Source organism: Lynx canadensis, chromosome C1 (genome assembly GCF_007474595.2).
Source record: "Lynx canadensis isolate LIC74 chromosome C1, mLynCan4.pri.v2, whole genome shotgun sequence".
Taxonomy (NCBI): domain Eukaryota; kingdom Metazoa; phylum Chordata; class Mammalia; order Carnivora; family Felidae; genus Lynx; species Lynx canadensis.
In genome coordinates, this window is record NC_044310.1 from 38,005,752 (window position 1) to 38,022,879 (window position 17,128).

At 39.2% G+C, this 17,128-nt stretch overlaps 1 protein-coding gene across 2 annotated transcripts in view; it reads right to left on the reverse strand.

The window, feature by feature from the left end:
• The window catches only part of SPATA6 (spermatogenesis associated 6), a 144,536-nt gene extending 127,900 nt beyond the window's left edge, over window positions 1-16,636 (reverse strand). For both annotated transcript variants that reach the window (XM_030326743.1, XM_030326742.1), the window contains exon 1: window positions 16,424-16,636. In XM_030326743.1, coding sequence (XP_030182603.1) covers window positions 16,424-16,474 — 51 coding nt within the window. In that variant the 5' untranslated portion in view covers window positions 16,475-16,636. The remainder of the gene's footprint in view (window positions 1-16,423) is intronic.
• Between the last annotated feature and the right edge of the window lie 492 nt (window positions 16,637-17,128).

Genomic DNA, 17,128 nt, shown 5'->3' on the forward strand with positions numbered 1-17,128 from the left:
TATTCTACTCCCAACTCCCTCTACTCAGGTCTTCTGTAACCTTGAAAACCAAAATCCTTACAATCAGAGTAGTCATAAAAACTAGCAACCCCACAGATACTGGAGGAGAACAGGTTCTGTGCTACCCAAAAGTTCCATCTCCAGGGAATTGCCATTATTTGTTCTGTCTCAGAGTATCCCGGAAACCCTCATTCACAGGAATTCTCTACTTGACCTGAATTAGAGTTTACTCAAACAGCCTTTCTCCCTAAGGCAATTGTCAAAAACAATCAGCAGTAATTGTTTAACACCACAGATGCCTGAGGCAGTAATCCCAATTGAGGCACACCACAAGCTGATCAAAATACTTAAAAGGCAAAGCTGGAAAATCATGTGTATGGGTGTATGGGGGGAGGCTGTTTTTGACAAGCTATAATATATTCTTTGCAATTCAGAAGATCATGCACATGTGCAGGGCTGTGCACATTTGCAGAAATGGCCTGATGAAACCCTAATCTCTTACTTCTGGATGACCTTGAGGCTTTGAGATAGTTGGAAATGAAGGCTAAGACAGAGTTGTAAATTGCCTGCAGTACATAGAAAGCATGCCCCAACAAGCACACAGAGATCCTCAGCAAAGACTGGGAGACTTACTGGTTCAAGATATTTAAGGATATATATACCCTTAATACCATCATTAGCAAGCCATGAAGCTAACCAGAGACTTTGGTGGCCACACGTGACAAAGAATACAGACTTTAACTCAGTAAAGTAACTAAACAAACAAAAAGCAACAGCAAACAACAGCAAACAATAAACCCTGAGAAATAGGGAGTCTGATTTACAGAGTTCCTTATTATATTACTCAAAATGTTCAATTTTCAATAAAAAATATCACATGCAAAGAAACAAGAGTATAAACCATACACACAGGAAAAGGTAATCAATAGAAACTGTCTTTGAGGAAGCCTAGAAGTTGGGCTTACTAAACAAAGACTTTAAATCTATTATAAATATGTACAAAGAGCTAAAGGAAACCTTGTCTAAAAATCTAAAGGCAAGTATGGCAACATAGCAATGATGTCTCATCAAAGAAAGAATAACAAATAAATAGAAATTATTTTTTGAAAGAACCAAATAGAAATTCTAGAGTTGAAAATATATGACATGACATGGAAAAAATCACTAGAGAAGCTAGCAGAAGTAAGAATAAGTGAACCTGAAAATACGGCAATTGAGATTCTTCAGCCTGAGGAACAGAAAGAAAAAATAAAAATGAACAGAATCTCAGAGACCTGTGGGATACCATCAAGTACAACAACATAGATATAATAGGATCCACAGAATGAAAGGAGAAAGGGCCAGAAATATTTGAAATAATGGACAAAAACTTGCATAATTTAAAGAAAAGCAATCTACATCCAACAAGCTCAAAGAACTCCAAACCACATACATCATAATCAAACTTTCAAAAGACAAAGATGAAGAGAGAACCTTAAATGCAACACAAGAGAAGTGATTCAGTAGGTACCAAAAATCCTCAATAGAATTTACAGGTGCTTTTGTATCAGAAACATGAAGCCAGAAGGAAGTGGGATGACTTATTCAAAAATGCTGAAAGAAGGCTTTCTTGAAATAAGAATCAATATTGAGAAAAATTTCCCTTCAAAAAAAAGGAAAATTAAGACATCCTTGGATAAACACAGATAATTCATCATTAGCAGAACTTCCCTACAAAATATACTAAAGAGAATCCTTCATTGGAAATGCAAGGACACTAGACAGTAACTCAAATCCACATGAAAAAATACAGAGCATCAGGAAAGGAACTGCATATATAAATATAACAACAGTACAAAAATTTTTTGTCTTATTTCTCCATCCTTATTTAAAATAAAATTACATAGGGGTGCCTTGATGGCTCAGTTGGTTAAGCATCTGACTCTTGATTTCAGCTCAGGTCATGACCTCACAGTTCTTGAGATCAAGCCCCACGTTGGGCTCTGTGTTGACAGTGCAGAGCCTGCATGGGGTTCTCTCTCTCCCTTTCTCTCTGCCACTTACATGCATCCTCTCTCAAAATAAATAAATATTTTAAAAAATAAAATTAGATAAAATTACATAAGGCAGCAAATATTAAGCTACGTTGGTGAGGCTTGTATGTATAAAGATATAAATTGTATGACAATAAAGTCATGAAGAAGACGAGAATGGAACTCAACAGAAACAAAAATTTTGTGTACCACTGAAATTAAATTGGTATCAATCCATACTAGATTGCTATAATAAATGGAGATGTTAATTGTGAGCCCCAAAACAATCATCACTAATAACAAAAAATATATAGTAATAGTAATAGAAACAAAGGAATTAACATGGTACACTAGAAAACAGTTAACTCAAAAGACATCAAGGCAGAAACATAGAAACAAACAAAGACATAAGACATGCAGAAAACAAACAGTAAAATGAAAGAGGCAAATCCTACCTTATCTGTGATTATGTAAATTAAAGGTAAATTGACCAACTACTCCAGTCAAAGGGAGAACCTGGTAAAATGGATAAAAACTATAATCCAACTATACATTGTCTATAAGAGACACACTTTAGGGGTGCCTGGGTGGCTCAGTCAGTTAAGCGTCCGACTTCAGCTCAGGTCACGATCTCGCGGTCCATGAGTTCGAGCCCCGCATCGGGCTCTGTGCTGACTGCTCAGAGCCTGGAGCCTGTTTCGGATTCTGTGTCTCCCTCTCTCTCTGACCCTCCCCTGTTCATGCTCTGTCTCTCTCTGTCTCAAAAATAAATAAACGTTAAGAGACACACTTTAAATATTTTATTTTTAATTTTACTTGAGAGAGAGAGAGGGAGAGAGAATGAACAGGGGAGGTGCAGACAGAGAGGGAGAAAGAAAATCGTAAGCAGGCTCCAAGCTCAGTGCACAGCCCAACATGGGGTTCAATCTCATGACCCTGAGTCATGACCTGAGCTGAAATCAAGTCAGACACTCAAGCAACTGAGCTACCCAAGGGCACTCTTGTAGGTGCCCCTACAGGAGTCACACTTTAGATTCAAAGAAACAAATGAATTGATAGTAAAAGAATGGAAAAAATTAAGCAGCAATCAGAGAAGAGCAGCAGTGGTTATGCTAATATCAGACAAAATAGACATTAAAACAAAAATCGATTCTAGAAACAAAAGGACATTTTATAATGACATAACAATTAAAAATACATATAAGACATATTTCAAGAAGACATAACAATTACAAACATACGTACACTTAACAGAGCTCCAAAATACATGAAGCAAAAAAAGACAGCCATCTCTCCAAAGAAGATAAACAAATGGCCAACAAACTCATGAAAAATGTTCAATATCATTAGCCATTATGGAAATATAAATCAAAACCATAATGAGATACCTCTTCGTATCTGCTATGATGACTACAATCAAAAATATAAGACAAAAACAAGTGTTGGGGAGCACGACAAAAAAATTTCAACCCTCACACTTTGCTGACGGAAATATATTGAAGGCACAGCCACTGTGGAAAAAAGTCCAGCAGTTTATGAAAAAAACTAAACAGAGTTAGTATAAGATTCAGCAATTCCTGGGTATACATCCAAGAGTGCTGAAAACATATGGCAACCCCAAAATACATACAAGAGTATAGCAGCATTATTCACAATAGCCACATAGATACACAATAGCCACAATATCGATACAATCCAAATGTCCATCAACTTAAGAATGGATTAGCAAAATGTAGTATACCCATACAACGGAATATTATCTGACCATAAAAATAAAGCACTGACAGATGCTACATGAATGAACCTTACAAACACGCTAAGAAGCCAGACACAAAAGGCCACATATTGTATGATTGATTCCATTTATATAAATGTCAGAAAATCAACTAGTGGTATCCAGGGCCTCAAGGAAGAGGGAGAATGAGGAATGACAGCTCACAAGTATGGGATTTCTTTATAGGGTGCTGAAAATGCTCTGCAATTAGTGGTGACTGTTTTACAACTTTGTGAATATGTTAAAATTCACTGAATTTACACTTTATTTACTTTTTATTTGAGAAAGAGGGTGAGCACAAGTGGGGAAGAAGGGCAGAGGGATACAGAGAGAGAATCTTAAGAAGTCTCCACACTGAGCGTAGAGCTCTATCGGCATGGGGCTCGATCCCACAACTCTGGGATCGTGACCTGAGCCAAAATCAAGAGTTGGATATTCAACCGACTGAGTCATCCAGGCATCTGTGATTTTACACTTTAAATGGGTGCATTTTATATATGTGGATTATATCTTAATTTTTTTTTAATTTAAAGATTCATGATAAAAGCAAAATGATAATAAAAAGGTATACCATGCATTCACTAGTCATAATAAAGCTGGAGTGATAGTCTTTTTTTAAAAATTGTATTGATTTTGGGACAGATATAGAGAGCAAGTCGGGGAGGGGCAGAGAGAAAGGGAGACAGAATCCCAAACAAGCCCTGTGCTATAGGCACAGAGCCCCAGGCAGGGCTTGAACTCACAAACCATGAGATCGTGATGCTTCACTGAATGAGCCATCCAGGCGCCCCAGTAACAGCCTTAATGTGACATAAAGTAGACTTCAGAAAAAGAGAAAGATTACCAACGTTAAAGTGAAACATTACATACTGATTAAAAAATTTGATTTATCAAGAAGATATAACAAAATTAAATGTGTAAGCAATTAATAATACAGTATCAAAGTAAAGGAAGTAAAAAGTACAGTATATAACTGAATTTCAATACCTTACTCTCAGTAACTGATAAAATAAGCAGTCAAAAAAATCATTAAAGGGGCGGCTGGGTGGTTCAGGCAGTTAAGTGTTTGACATCAGCTCAGGTCATGACCTCAAGAGTCTGAGCCCCACATGGGGCTCTGGGATGACAGCACAGACTCTGTTTTGGATACCTGGTCTCTCTCTCTCCCTCCACACCCCACTCCTCAATCATGCTATCTCTCAAAAATAAACATTTTAAAAAGTTTTTGAAAAGATCATTAGGGGTGCCTAACCAGCTCAGTCGGTTAAGCATCCGACTTCGGCTCAGGTCATGATCTTGCATTCATAGGTACAAGCCTCTCATCACGCTCTGTACTGACAGCTCAGAGCCTGGAGCCTGCTTCCTCTCCCTCTCTCTCTGCCCCTCCCCTGCTAGTGCTCTATCTCTGTCTCTCAAAAAATAAAATAAAACGTCAAAAAAAAATTTTTTAGTTAAAAAAAAGATCATTAGGTATAGAAAATGTGAATAACATTCAAGTAATTTGACCTAGTGACGTTTACTTAATATTCCAGCCAACAGCAAAAGGATACACATTTTTTCCAAGTGCACATGAAAACATTCATCAAGAAAGAGGATATTGTGAGCCATATAAATCTCAATAAACATAAAATGACTGAAATCATGCAGATTATTTTCTGTAACCCCATTAAACTGGAAATAAATAAGAGGAAAAATATCTGGAAAAAATCTGAATATTTGGAAATCAAACAACATATTCCTAAATCACTTCTATGAGTCAGAGAAGAAATTATAAGACAAATTAAAAAATACTTTGAACTGCATGAAAATGAAAAGACAAACATATAAAAATGTTTTAGATATAATTAAATCACTTCTAAAAAGTGTATTATAGCTTTAATCTTGAAATTTCCTTCGGTTCTTCTTCTGCAGAAAAAGCATTTGACACAATTAAGCCCCATTTATGATGAAAGCTCTAGCAAACTAAGAACTGAAGGAAATTTCTTCAATTGATAAAGAATATGAAAAAGCCTGAATTTGATGCCACACATAATGTTGAAAAACTGAATGCTTCCCCAATATCAGCAAAAAGGTTAGTATGTCCATGCTCAACACTTCTATTCAGCAGTGTACAATAAATAGGTCCTGGCCAGTGCAAAAAGACAAGAAAAAGAAATTTTAAAATAAAAGAAATAAGGGGCAGCTGGGTGGCTCACTTGGTTGAGCATCTGACTTCGGTTCAGGTCATGATCTCGCAGTTCGTGAGTTCGAGCCCCACACCAAGCTCTGTGCTGACAGCTCAGAGCCTGGAGCCTGCTTTGGATTCTGTGTCTCCCTCTCTCTACCCCTTCCTTGTTCATGCTCTGTCTTTCTCTCTCTGTCTCTCAAAGATGAATAAATGTTAAAAAAATAATAATAATTAAAAAATAAAAATTAAAAAAAGAAAAGAAATAAAAGGTACACGGATTGAAAAGTAAAAAGTGAAACAGTATTTGTAGACCACCTAACTGTAGTCTACAATCTACAAATAAACTACTAGAAATAAGGAAGGAATCTGATGTCACAGGATAGAAGTTCAATATGCAAAAATCAACGTTATTTCTCTGTACTAGCAACACTTACAAAATGAAATTTTTTAAAACAGCATTTACAATTTGATAATAAAGTATATTTAAAAAATTAAAAATAAATTTAAAAAACAGCATTTACAATAACATTAAAACCTTAAGTATGTAGTACTTAGGTATAAATTTAACAAAGTATGTGTGAGGAATGTCCACTGAAAAAGTTCATACCGTGGAGAGAGAGAAAGATTTCAAACATTCAAATTACAGTAAAACCTTGGATTAAGAGTAACTTGCTCTACAAGTGTTCTTCAAGATAAGCAAACATTTATTATAAATTCTAAGTTGACAAACAAGCCATGTTTGTATTTACAATACAAGTAGTACATGATGTTGAATGTCACATGATCACAACTGGGCCAACGATTCATCTCTCTCTCTCTCTCTCTCTCTCTCTCTCTCTCTCAGTCTCTCTCATTACGGGATTATGGGTGATCGTCTCCCATGCTCAAATGCTCAGTCTCAGGCTGCAGTGTTGGGCAGAAATCAGTGATTTTTCAGAACACTGGAAGATGCCCACAACTGGCACTAGTGTATTATTTGTCACTTCAAAGCACCTATGGACAGTCCTTTGCTTTTCCATACAAGAGTAAAGTGAGGAATGCTTTGCTTCATTCTAGGTCAGGCTGCTTACAGATATAGACCCTTTCCTCTGCTGCCTTATTGCCAGTTTCATTAAATATGGTATATGACAAGAGTTTATTAATGCTGTACTGTAGTTAACATTCATGCAAGCATATACAATGGCCCCCCATATACAATGGCAGGAAAAGATTTCATTAAGCCAACAGATAGCAGTGACTCCATTAGTGATAGTGAAAGTCATCTTACAGAGTGACCCTCCTCTCTCGTCTCCCTCACACCAGCCATGAAGGTTTTCAAAGGTAACTGCAGGTTAATTTCTTTATTTTTCTTTATATTTTGTATTTTCTTTATTATTTTGTATTATATTACAGCATTGTAATCATTTCTATATGAATATTTTTGGGATGTGGAACGAATCATCTAAGTTTCCATTATTTCTTATGGGGAAATTCGCTTTGACATACAAGTGCTTTGGATTACAAGCATGTTTCCAGAACAAATTATGCTCGCAAACCAAGAGTTTACTATATATTGTGATAGAAGTCATGATAGTGGTTACCTTTGAGAGAGGAGGTGACAGGAGGAATGGCTGAGAGGGATGGAGCACAAGGGCACAATCTGGGGTGCTGATGATATTCTAATTATTGATCCAGGTGGTAATTACACACATAGGATTTGTGCACTTGCTGAACATAGAGTTCCATAAACAGTTAACTTAAAAAAATCAATAGGATTCTTTGTTTACCAGTGACAAAGAAGAAAAGAAAAGAAAAGAAAAGAAAAGAAAAGAAAAGAGAAAAGAAAAGAAAAAGCTATTGCTAAAGACAGGAAAAACAAAGTAAAAAAGTTCAACTAGAAGATCTTTGAAATTTACATTACATATAACCAATAGGCTACTATCCAAGATATATTCAACAAGATGGAAAAAAAAGAAAAAAACCTCTGGGATTGCTAAAGGCAAAGGATATAAACTGGCTATTCACAGAAAATGAAAACGCTGGGATTGGAGGTTGGAGTTATACAATTGTAATCCAAGAAATGCCTAGAGCCATCAGAAACTGGAAGAACAACCTTCCCCCAACCCCACCTCCACTTCCAGATCCTTCTGAAGGAGTACTGGGCTGTACTGGGATGCATTCTGGGATTGCTAAAGGCAAAGGATATAAACTGGCTATTCACAGAAAATGAAAACGCTGGGATTGGAGGTTGGAGTTATACAATTGTAATCCAAGAAATGCCTAGAGCCATCAGAAACTGGAAGAACAACCTTCCCCCAACCCCACCTCCACTTCCAGATCCTTCTGAAGGAGTACTGGGCCCTGCTGATAATTTTATTTTGGACTTCTGCCCTCCAGAAATGTGAGCAATGTGAAGACAAACTTGGCTTAAGACACCAAGTTTGTGGACATGTGTTATAGCACCCTATGAAACTAACACAATTTCCTGAGCCCCCATAGTTCCATTTCTAAATCTAGTGCCTAGAGCACTGGGCCTGTATCTGTAAGATTCAAAACCCTCCTGGGGCGTCTGGGGGACTCAGTCAGTTGGGCGTCTGACTTCGGCTCAAGTCATGATCTCACAGTTCGTGAGTTCAAGCCCCACGTCTGGCTCTGTGCTGACAGCTCGGAGACTGGAGCCTGCTTCAGATTCTGTGTCTCCTTCTCTCTCTGCCCCTCCTCTGCTCATGCTCTGTCTCTCTCTCATTCAAAAATAAACATTAAGAAAAAAATTTTTAAAGATTCAAAACCCTCCTGTGCAACACTGTGCAATTTACCTATACGTGTGACTAAAAAAATAAACCAATGCCCTAACTGAAAAAAAAAATTATATGTATAGAAAAATAATTTATAATAAAATATCTATTTCTACATGTCAATGCTCAGGCAGGACTAAGCTAGAAAATATAATATTTACACCTATACACTGAGTCTACATAATACGGATAGTTTCAAAAGCAGAATGATAGGCGCCCATGTTGGCAACTCAAACACAAGCAGTGCTGCCGTTGGTGCCTTGATTTTCCAAAAAAAGTAAACTCTTCACAGAGTTCCAAACAAAACAAAGTATACTCTCCTCAATTTACACTACAATTGTATTCCTGGAAAATTCACTGTATTTTACCAGCTTTCAAAAAAAAAAGAAAAAAGATTTTGTGTTTATACATAAAACAAAGTTAGATTCTTAACTTCCAATAATTATATACAGGTTTTCATCTACATATTCAATAGGACATTCAAGTCATGCAGAATACTAGACAATGAACACCAACAGGACCCCCCAACTACTAAGGCAAACAAAGGTAGCCCAACAAATTTCACTGGCATTTAAAAGTCTATCAATAATAGACGGAGGGGCGCTTGGGTGGCTCACTCGGTTGGGCGTCCAACTTCTACTCAGGTCATGATCTCGCGGTTTGTGAGTTGGAGCCCTGCATCAGGTTCTGTGCTGACAGCTCAGAGTCTGGAGCCTGCTAAGGATTCTGTGTCTCCCTCTTCCTCTCTGCCCCTCCCCTACTCACACTCTGTCTCTCTCTCCTTCAAAAATAAATAAACATTAAAAAAAATTTAAAAATAATAATAGATGGAAAAAAGACAGTCTCTTCAGCAAATGATGTTGGGAAAACTGGACGGCGACACACAGAACAATGAACCTGGACCACTTTCTTACACCATACACAAAAATAAACTCAAAATGGATGAAAGACCTAAATGTAAGACAGGAAGCCATCAAAATCCTAGAGGAGAAAACAGGCAACAATCTCTCTGACCTCAGCTGCAGCAACTTCTTACTTGACATGTCTCCAGAGGCCAGGGAAACAAAAGCAAAAATAAACTATTGGGATCTCATCAAGATAAAAAGCTTCTGCACAGTGAAGGAAACAATCAGCAAAACTCAAAGGCAACCAACAGAATGGGAAAAGATCTTTGCAAATGACACATCAGATAAAGGGTTAGTATCCAAAATCTATAAAGAACTTATCAAACTCAACACCCAAAAAACAAATAATCCAATGAAGGAATGGGTAAAAGACATGAATAGACACTTTCCCACAAAAGACATCCAGGTGGCTAACAGACACATGGAAAGATGCTCAACATCACTCATCACCAGGGAAATACAAATCAAAACCACAATGAGATACCACCTCACACCTTTCACAATGGCTAAAATTAACACCTCAGGCAACAACAGATGTGGCAAGGATGCTAAGAGGAACACTTTTGCACTGCTGGTGGGAATGCAAATTGGTGCAGTTACTCTGGAAAACAGTATGGAGGTTCCTCAAAAAATTAAAAATAGAATTATCCTATAACCCAGCAATTGCACTACTAGGTATTTATCCAAAGGATACGGTTTCGAAGGGGCACATGCACCCCAATGTTTATAGCAGCACTATCGACAATAGCCAAAGTATGGAAAGAGCCTAAATGTCCATCGACTGATGAATGGATAAAGAAAATGTGATATATATCACACATACACACACACACACACACACACACACACACACACACACACACAATGGAATATTATTCAGTGATCAAAAAGAATGAAATCTTGCCATTTGCAACTACATGGCTGGAACTAGCACTAGCATGTATTATGCTAAGCTAAGTAAGTCACAGTCAGTCAGAGAAAGACAAATTATCATATGATTTCACTCATATGTGGAATTTAGATACAAACCAGATGAACATAAGGAAGGGAAGCAAAAATAATAAAATTTTAAAAAAATAGAGGGGAGACAATAAAAGACTCTTAAATACAGAGAACAAACTGAGGGTTGCTGGGGGGGGGGTGGTTGTTGGGTGTGGGAAAGGGGTAAATGGGTGAGGGGCTAAATTAAGGAGGACACTTGTTGTGATGAGCACTGGGTGTTATATGTAAGTGATGAATCACTAAATTCTATTCCTGAAATTATCAAAAATGAATAAACATTAAATTAACTAATAAAATTTATTTATTCGTTTATTTACTTAAAAATTTTTTAATGTTTATTTATTTTTGAGAGAGAAAGACAGAATGTGAAATGGGGAGGGACAGAGAGAGAGAGGGAGACACAGAATCCAAAGCAGGCTCCAGGCTCCAAGCTGTCAACACAGAGCCCAATGGGGGCTTGAACCCATGAGCTACAAGATCATCACCTGAGCCGAAGTCGGACGCTTTATCACCTGAGCCACCCAGGTGCCCAATAATAAAATTTTTAAAAGTCTATTAATAAAGGAATAAAAATTAATCACCATCATAAAAATAAACAGTATTATATAGCAATTAAGGAAATGAACTTGACCTGAAAGAATCAACACTGACAAATTTTAAAAACTGAACTGGAGGGGCGCCTGGGTGGCGCAGTCGGTTAAGCGTCCGACTTCAGCCAGGTCACGATCTCGCGGTCCGTGAGTTTGAGCCCCGCGTCAGGCTCCGGGCTGATGGCTCGGAGCCTGGAGCCTGTTTCCGATTCTGTGTCTCCCTCTCACTCTGCCCCTCCCCCGTTCATGCTCTGTCTCTCTCTGTCCCAAAAATAAATAAACATTGAAAAAAAAAAATTTAAAAAAAAAAAAAAAAAAAAACTGAACTGGAAAAAACAGGTATGCAGGATACATAGTAAAATACCATTTGTGTAAAGTTTTAAAACAAAACAATAGTATAAGTAGCACATAGACATACACAAATATATAGTAAAAGTACAAAACCAGAATGAAAAGAATATGCTCCAACTTCAGGATATTGATTACATTACCTTTAGGAAGGGAAGGAGAAAAACAGGAGTCAGAAAGATATACAAAGGGGGCCTTAACTATATCTGTAACATTTTATTTTTAAAAATGAAATCTGCAGCAAACATGTAAAATGTAGCATTTGTTAAATCAGGGTGTGGAGAGGGTGGAATCATAGTATTCAGTTTTATTTTTCCTGTAAGTTTGAAGTATTTCTTACTTAAAGTTTTTAAAAGTCTATATTCCAGGGAAATTTCCCCCAACTGTAGCACAACTGTGAGACACCACTCCACAGAAACTTAGATGAGGATGACAAATGTTTAGATAAGTAGCGATTGAGAAGGAAGGACCCAAATCTGTTTGCCCCAATGTTCTCTATAATTTGAGGGCGGTAAAGAGGTGAAGAGAATACAGAGAAGAAATATATATATAATATTTATATATATATATATATATAATATATAGAAATATATATATAATATATATAATATATATAATATATATAATATATATAATTATATATAATATATAATATAATATAGATATATATATAATATATATATTATATATAATATATAAACTAACCCCAAACTGACACTATTCACGTAAAGCAAACTGGCTGGTTTCACTGCCCAGGCATTGGGCTTTATTTTTCACTCTCCAATTTCTTCCCTTCTCCCAAATAATCTCATGAAAATTGAACTACTAAATAACAAAAAGAAGGTAGGCAGAAGCAGCAGCACAAATACTTCCTATATCATAGAAAGGATGTTTCAACTATTAAAAATGTAACTGGTGGGAAATAGAATTATTTTGCTGTTCTTTAAAAACAAGTTACTTGGCCTATTATACCATTCTCCAAAAATTCATTGAGAAAAGTCACACTTTCTTTCCAGCAATATATTTTCTCTCTAGTCATACGGCTCTGTGGAGCAACATAAGATGTGTTATACACCAAAACCTTTCATGTTTACTGTGTTCTTGCTCTCATATTACCACCGTATTAAACATGAGGTTGCTACTAATACAAGACTGCAGCAAAAAAAACACTTGTGGAGGGGGTGGGGGAAGAGGAGAATGTAGTTTCACACTTTCAAAAGACAAGGAAAGATAAAACATCTGATTTCCAGTTTATAGGATCTGGGAACAAATTAAATGTCACCACAAAAGGAAACAATTCAGACAATAACACAACATGGGATATTCAATATCTGAGTATGGGCTCTTCAAAAGGTAATGTGCACAGAAAGATTTTTACAAGAATGAATGTTCATAGACTTATCCATGACAACCACCACCTGGTAACAATCCAAATAATCATCAGTAAAAAGAATGGCTAAAAAATGTTGCAGTATACACATACAATAGAATACAACTCCTCAATATAAAGGAACAAACTACTGATACACACAGTCACATGGATGAATCTCAAAAATATGCTGAGCAAAAGAAGCCAGACACAAAATTTACAAACTATATGGCTCCATTTAATACGAAGTTCACGTACTGGCAAACTCATCTATAGTAACAGAAATCAGAATAGTAGTTCCCTCTGCAGGGGGCTTGACAGGCACAAGGGAATTTCATGGCTTGATAGAAGTATTCTAAATCTTGACCCAAGTATGATTACATGAGTGTATACATTTATCTAAATCCACTAGAGGGGAAGAAAGGAAAGATCATGGGGAATGAAAAAGTAGAACAGTTCTATACTAAAATGGACTTAAAAGACCTAACAACCAAATGTAACATGCAAACCTTGATTGGATGCCGGTTTTTAAAAATTAACTATGCAAGTTATTTTTGGGACAACTGGGAAGACTTGAATATGGGCTAGATATTAAGAAATTGTCACTCATTGTTTTAGGTGTGATAGATAATAGCATGGTGGTTATGCAGAACAACGTCCTTGTTTTTAGAAGATGTTGAAGTGATTAGGAGTGGCGTACCATGATACCAACAATTTACTTCCAAATTTTCAGCAAAAGAGCCACATTTATTTTATACATACACACACATACGTACAGATAAATCAGATTAATGTTCATAGGTCGTGGCATAGGTTTTCATTGTACTATTCTTTCAACTACCCTGTATTCTTGAAAAATGTCAATAAAAAGCTGGAAAGTAAAGATGACAACTTTTATAGATAACAGAGTGATCTCTGAGATATATCACATGAAGGAAAAAAAGCAAATGTGCAGAATAGTTTAAATAATATGCTACCTACTATATTAAGAAAAGAACCAAAGAAAAAAATATATGTGAGGGGAATGGTATGTGTGTATGTGTATATGTACGTGTATCTGTTTGGTTATATTATAAAAGGAGATACTAGAAGAATAAATCTGAAACCAGTAAAAATGATTACCTACAGCAGATGAGTATGGATGGGAAGTAGGTTTGAGGAGACAGGGCTGGATGTGAAACTGCTCTGAGTATATCGTTTTATGGGTCTTGACTTTCATACCACGTAAACATAAAAAATTAAGTTGAATAGAAGAAATTAAAATGTAAAAGATGTTAAAAATATCTCTGGTCATATAATTCATCTATTCAATCAAAGCCAAATTAATCAAGCTTAACTTGAATGGTTGCTAATGATCATTTTTGCTCGTTCTGAGCATCAGAGCTATTTAATAGCTTTTTGCTGGTCAGAAAAATTAGCATCTTGTTGCAGATCTGCCCCCTAAATAGTTGTGCAACTGTAAACAAATAACTAGCCATGCTAAGCTTCACCTGTACAAAGGAATAAATCGAATGATATCTGGGATCTTTGGAACTGTAAAATTCTGTGACTCAAGTGTTTGATGAAAAAAGTTACATAGGGATGTTTCCACCTGCCTAATTTCTTTAGCCTCAATGAACACAAGGTCCGTTATACAGTCATTCACCTCCTGCAGTACAACTAATACCAAGAAAGGGTACTGAAATTAAATATATTTCTGCAACTCCTTCAGGCAGTAATCAGTCACAACAAAGTACTTCCTCCTAAAGATGGGTACTGGCAAAGGAAGGGGAGCAGCAGCCAGTCGGTGGGGCAACTGCACTCGCTGGGCATCTACACCCCATTGGTTAGCAGCAGAGGAAGCAGCAGCCAGTAACAAAGTCTGGTGAGGCTGCACGGCCGAGCGAGCGGTTTAGGAAGCTGGGACGCTTCTTATATTCTTTTGCTAAAGGAATCTTACTTTACAAAAAAGTTGCTCGACTTTGGCAGCTGTGGGATGAAAACATCTGAAGCTAGGGCTGTGGCTTCCCACACAGCAAAGTAAAATCTCTGCAGGCTTAGATAAACCAAGAGTGCCAGAAACTTTCTTTCCCTCCACCCTCTGCCTCACACTTTGCCCTACCCAGGCTTGCCTTCTTTAAGACCTAACAAAAGACCTAGAAGAGTCTTGTGACTTGGAGTTTCAGGGACAGTGTTGCAGAGGGTTCATTCTAATTCAAGGAAGGACAGCCAGGAGAGCAGGGGTGGCCAAGGGTGGGTTAAGTCCAGAGAGAGGCCTGCAGGCAGGGTGTGCAGGGTGTGCAGGAAGCAAGTGGGGAGGACTTCTCCCGGCAGCACTCAGAGGCCTGGTGTTGGATATTTAAAGACACTCACATACACATACCTGCCCCCAGTGTTGCTGGGAGATCAGAGTTGAGACATAAGAGGGCTTAGGAGGGGTGGAAGGAGAGAAAGGGGGCCGAGTGGGGAATTTTGGTTCCAAGCTGCTTGCAGGTCTAAGATGGGGGTATGGAAAGGCTCTCTGGGATTTCCTCTAAAAGAGACAAGCTGGAGCTTTCATCTGAAGACGAAAACGAGAGGACTCTGTAAAGAATGAAGAGGAAGTAGTTTTAAAACCTGCGGAAGGGTCTTCCGAGATGATTAAAAGGGATGGAGTTTTCTCATACCATGGAGAGATCCAACCCCTTCCCCTGAGGAAGCACAAGGGGGTTCAATGCCTCAGCTGGATTTCCACAGCAGGTTGGGGGACAGGATCCTCTCGAGCCAATCTGGAGAGTGACTGGGGGTGGGGTTGCTGCTCCTCTCCAGCAAGTTCACAGAGTGAGCAGTTTCTCTGTTAAAAGCTGTTGCGTTTCTTGGCGTGACAGGAAGGATAAGGGATCCCTCTCACAGCCAGGAGGGTCCTGAAATGATTTCTGAGGACAAGGCAGGGTGCTTTGTGCAGTGCTGACACAGTTCGGTTGCTGGGTGTGAGGATTCCACACTGAAGACTGAGAGTAAAGGCCCCTTCACGAATCGGAAGCTTGAAATCTGTCCGAAAGAACCTGCCCGCCGTGATTTGAGAGGAAACGTACCCCCTTGGAGACTGGGGAGAGAGGGGGCCAGTAATACTCTTTCTAAGAGAAGAGGAATGTAAAGAGAAGCCTACCACCCGATTCACTGGAAAGTTAGGGGCAGGGCGAGGAGGCCTTTGGAAGAGGAAGTGGTTTGTAAATGATCTGAAGGAACCCCAACTGGAAGCTGGGATACAGCGAGGAGAACGGAGGTGGGGGTGGGGACGGTCAGAGCTCTGCGTGGCTGGAGTGGGAGGGCGTTCAGGATTTTGCAGAGGGAGGAGACCCAGGGGCCACGGGTCAAGGCTCCCGAGGGATGATTCACAGGCTAACGTAGCTTTTGAGGTGACTCGGGCTTCAAGGAGATGAACGAGGGAAGCGTCCCCGAGTAAACGCCGGAGACTCGGTGACACTCAGGCGGCGGGGGTTGTGGGGGCGACCGGTACTCACGGAGCGGATCTCCAGCGCCAGAGCGCATTGCAGCGCCTTCACCTTCGGCATCCGCGCGGGGTGGGGCGGCGGGGACGGACCCCGGCCGCGGGCCCGAGTGAGGCGAGGAGACGCGGGGCGGGGCGGGGACGGGGAGGAGACGAGGTGGCGGCGGTGGCAGCTGTGGCCCCCAGGCCGGGGCCCGCGGTCCAGCCTGGGTCCCGCCGGAGCAGAAGCTGTGCGCGGGGCGTAGACTCGTTGTCATGGCAGCCAAGAGGGGCGGGGCCGGAAGAGAGGCCGGAGGGGGACGCGCGGGAGCCGCCACTCCTCGGCGAGCGGCTGGGGGCGGGGCTCGGAGAACGCCTGAGGCGGGGCCACGCGAGGAGGCGTGGCTTCCGAAGGAGTGGGGTGGGGCGGGGCTGTTCTATGACATCAAAAGATGGGCGCACAGCTGGACAAAAGCGAGAATAGCCTGGGGTTTGTGTAGTGGGACAGTGCCGAGGTCAGGGAGCTGGACTCAGGAGCCCTGAGTTCCAACGTGGCGATGACACCTTGGGCTACTGGAGTCCCACAACTGTAAAAGAATAATAATTAATGTTGGTTTTCTTTTTTTTTTTTTAATGTTGGTTTTCTATTTGAATTTCACAGTACAGTTTACAAAGCCAGCATGAGGAAATTGAGGATTAGAGAAGAGGCTTGCCCAAGTTGAAGAGAGAACCAGGACTG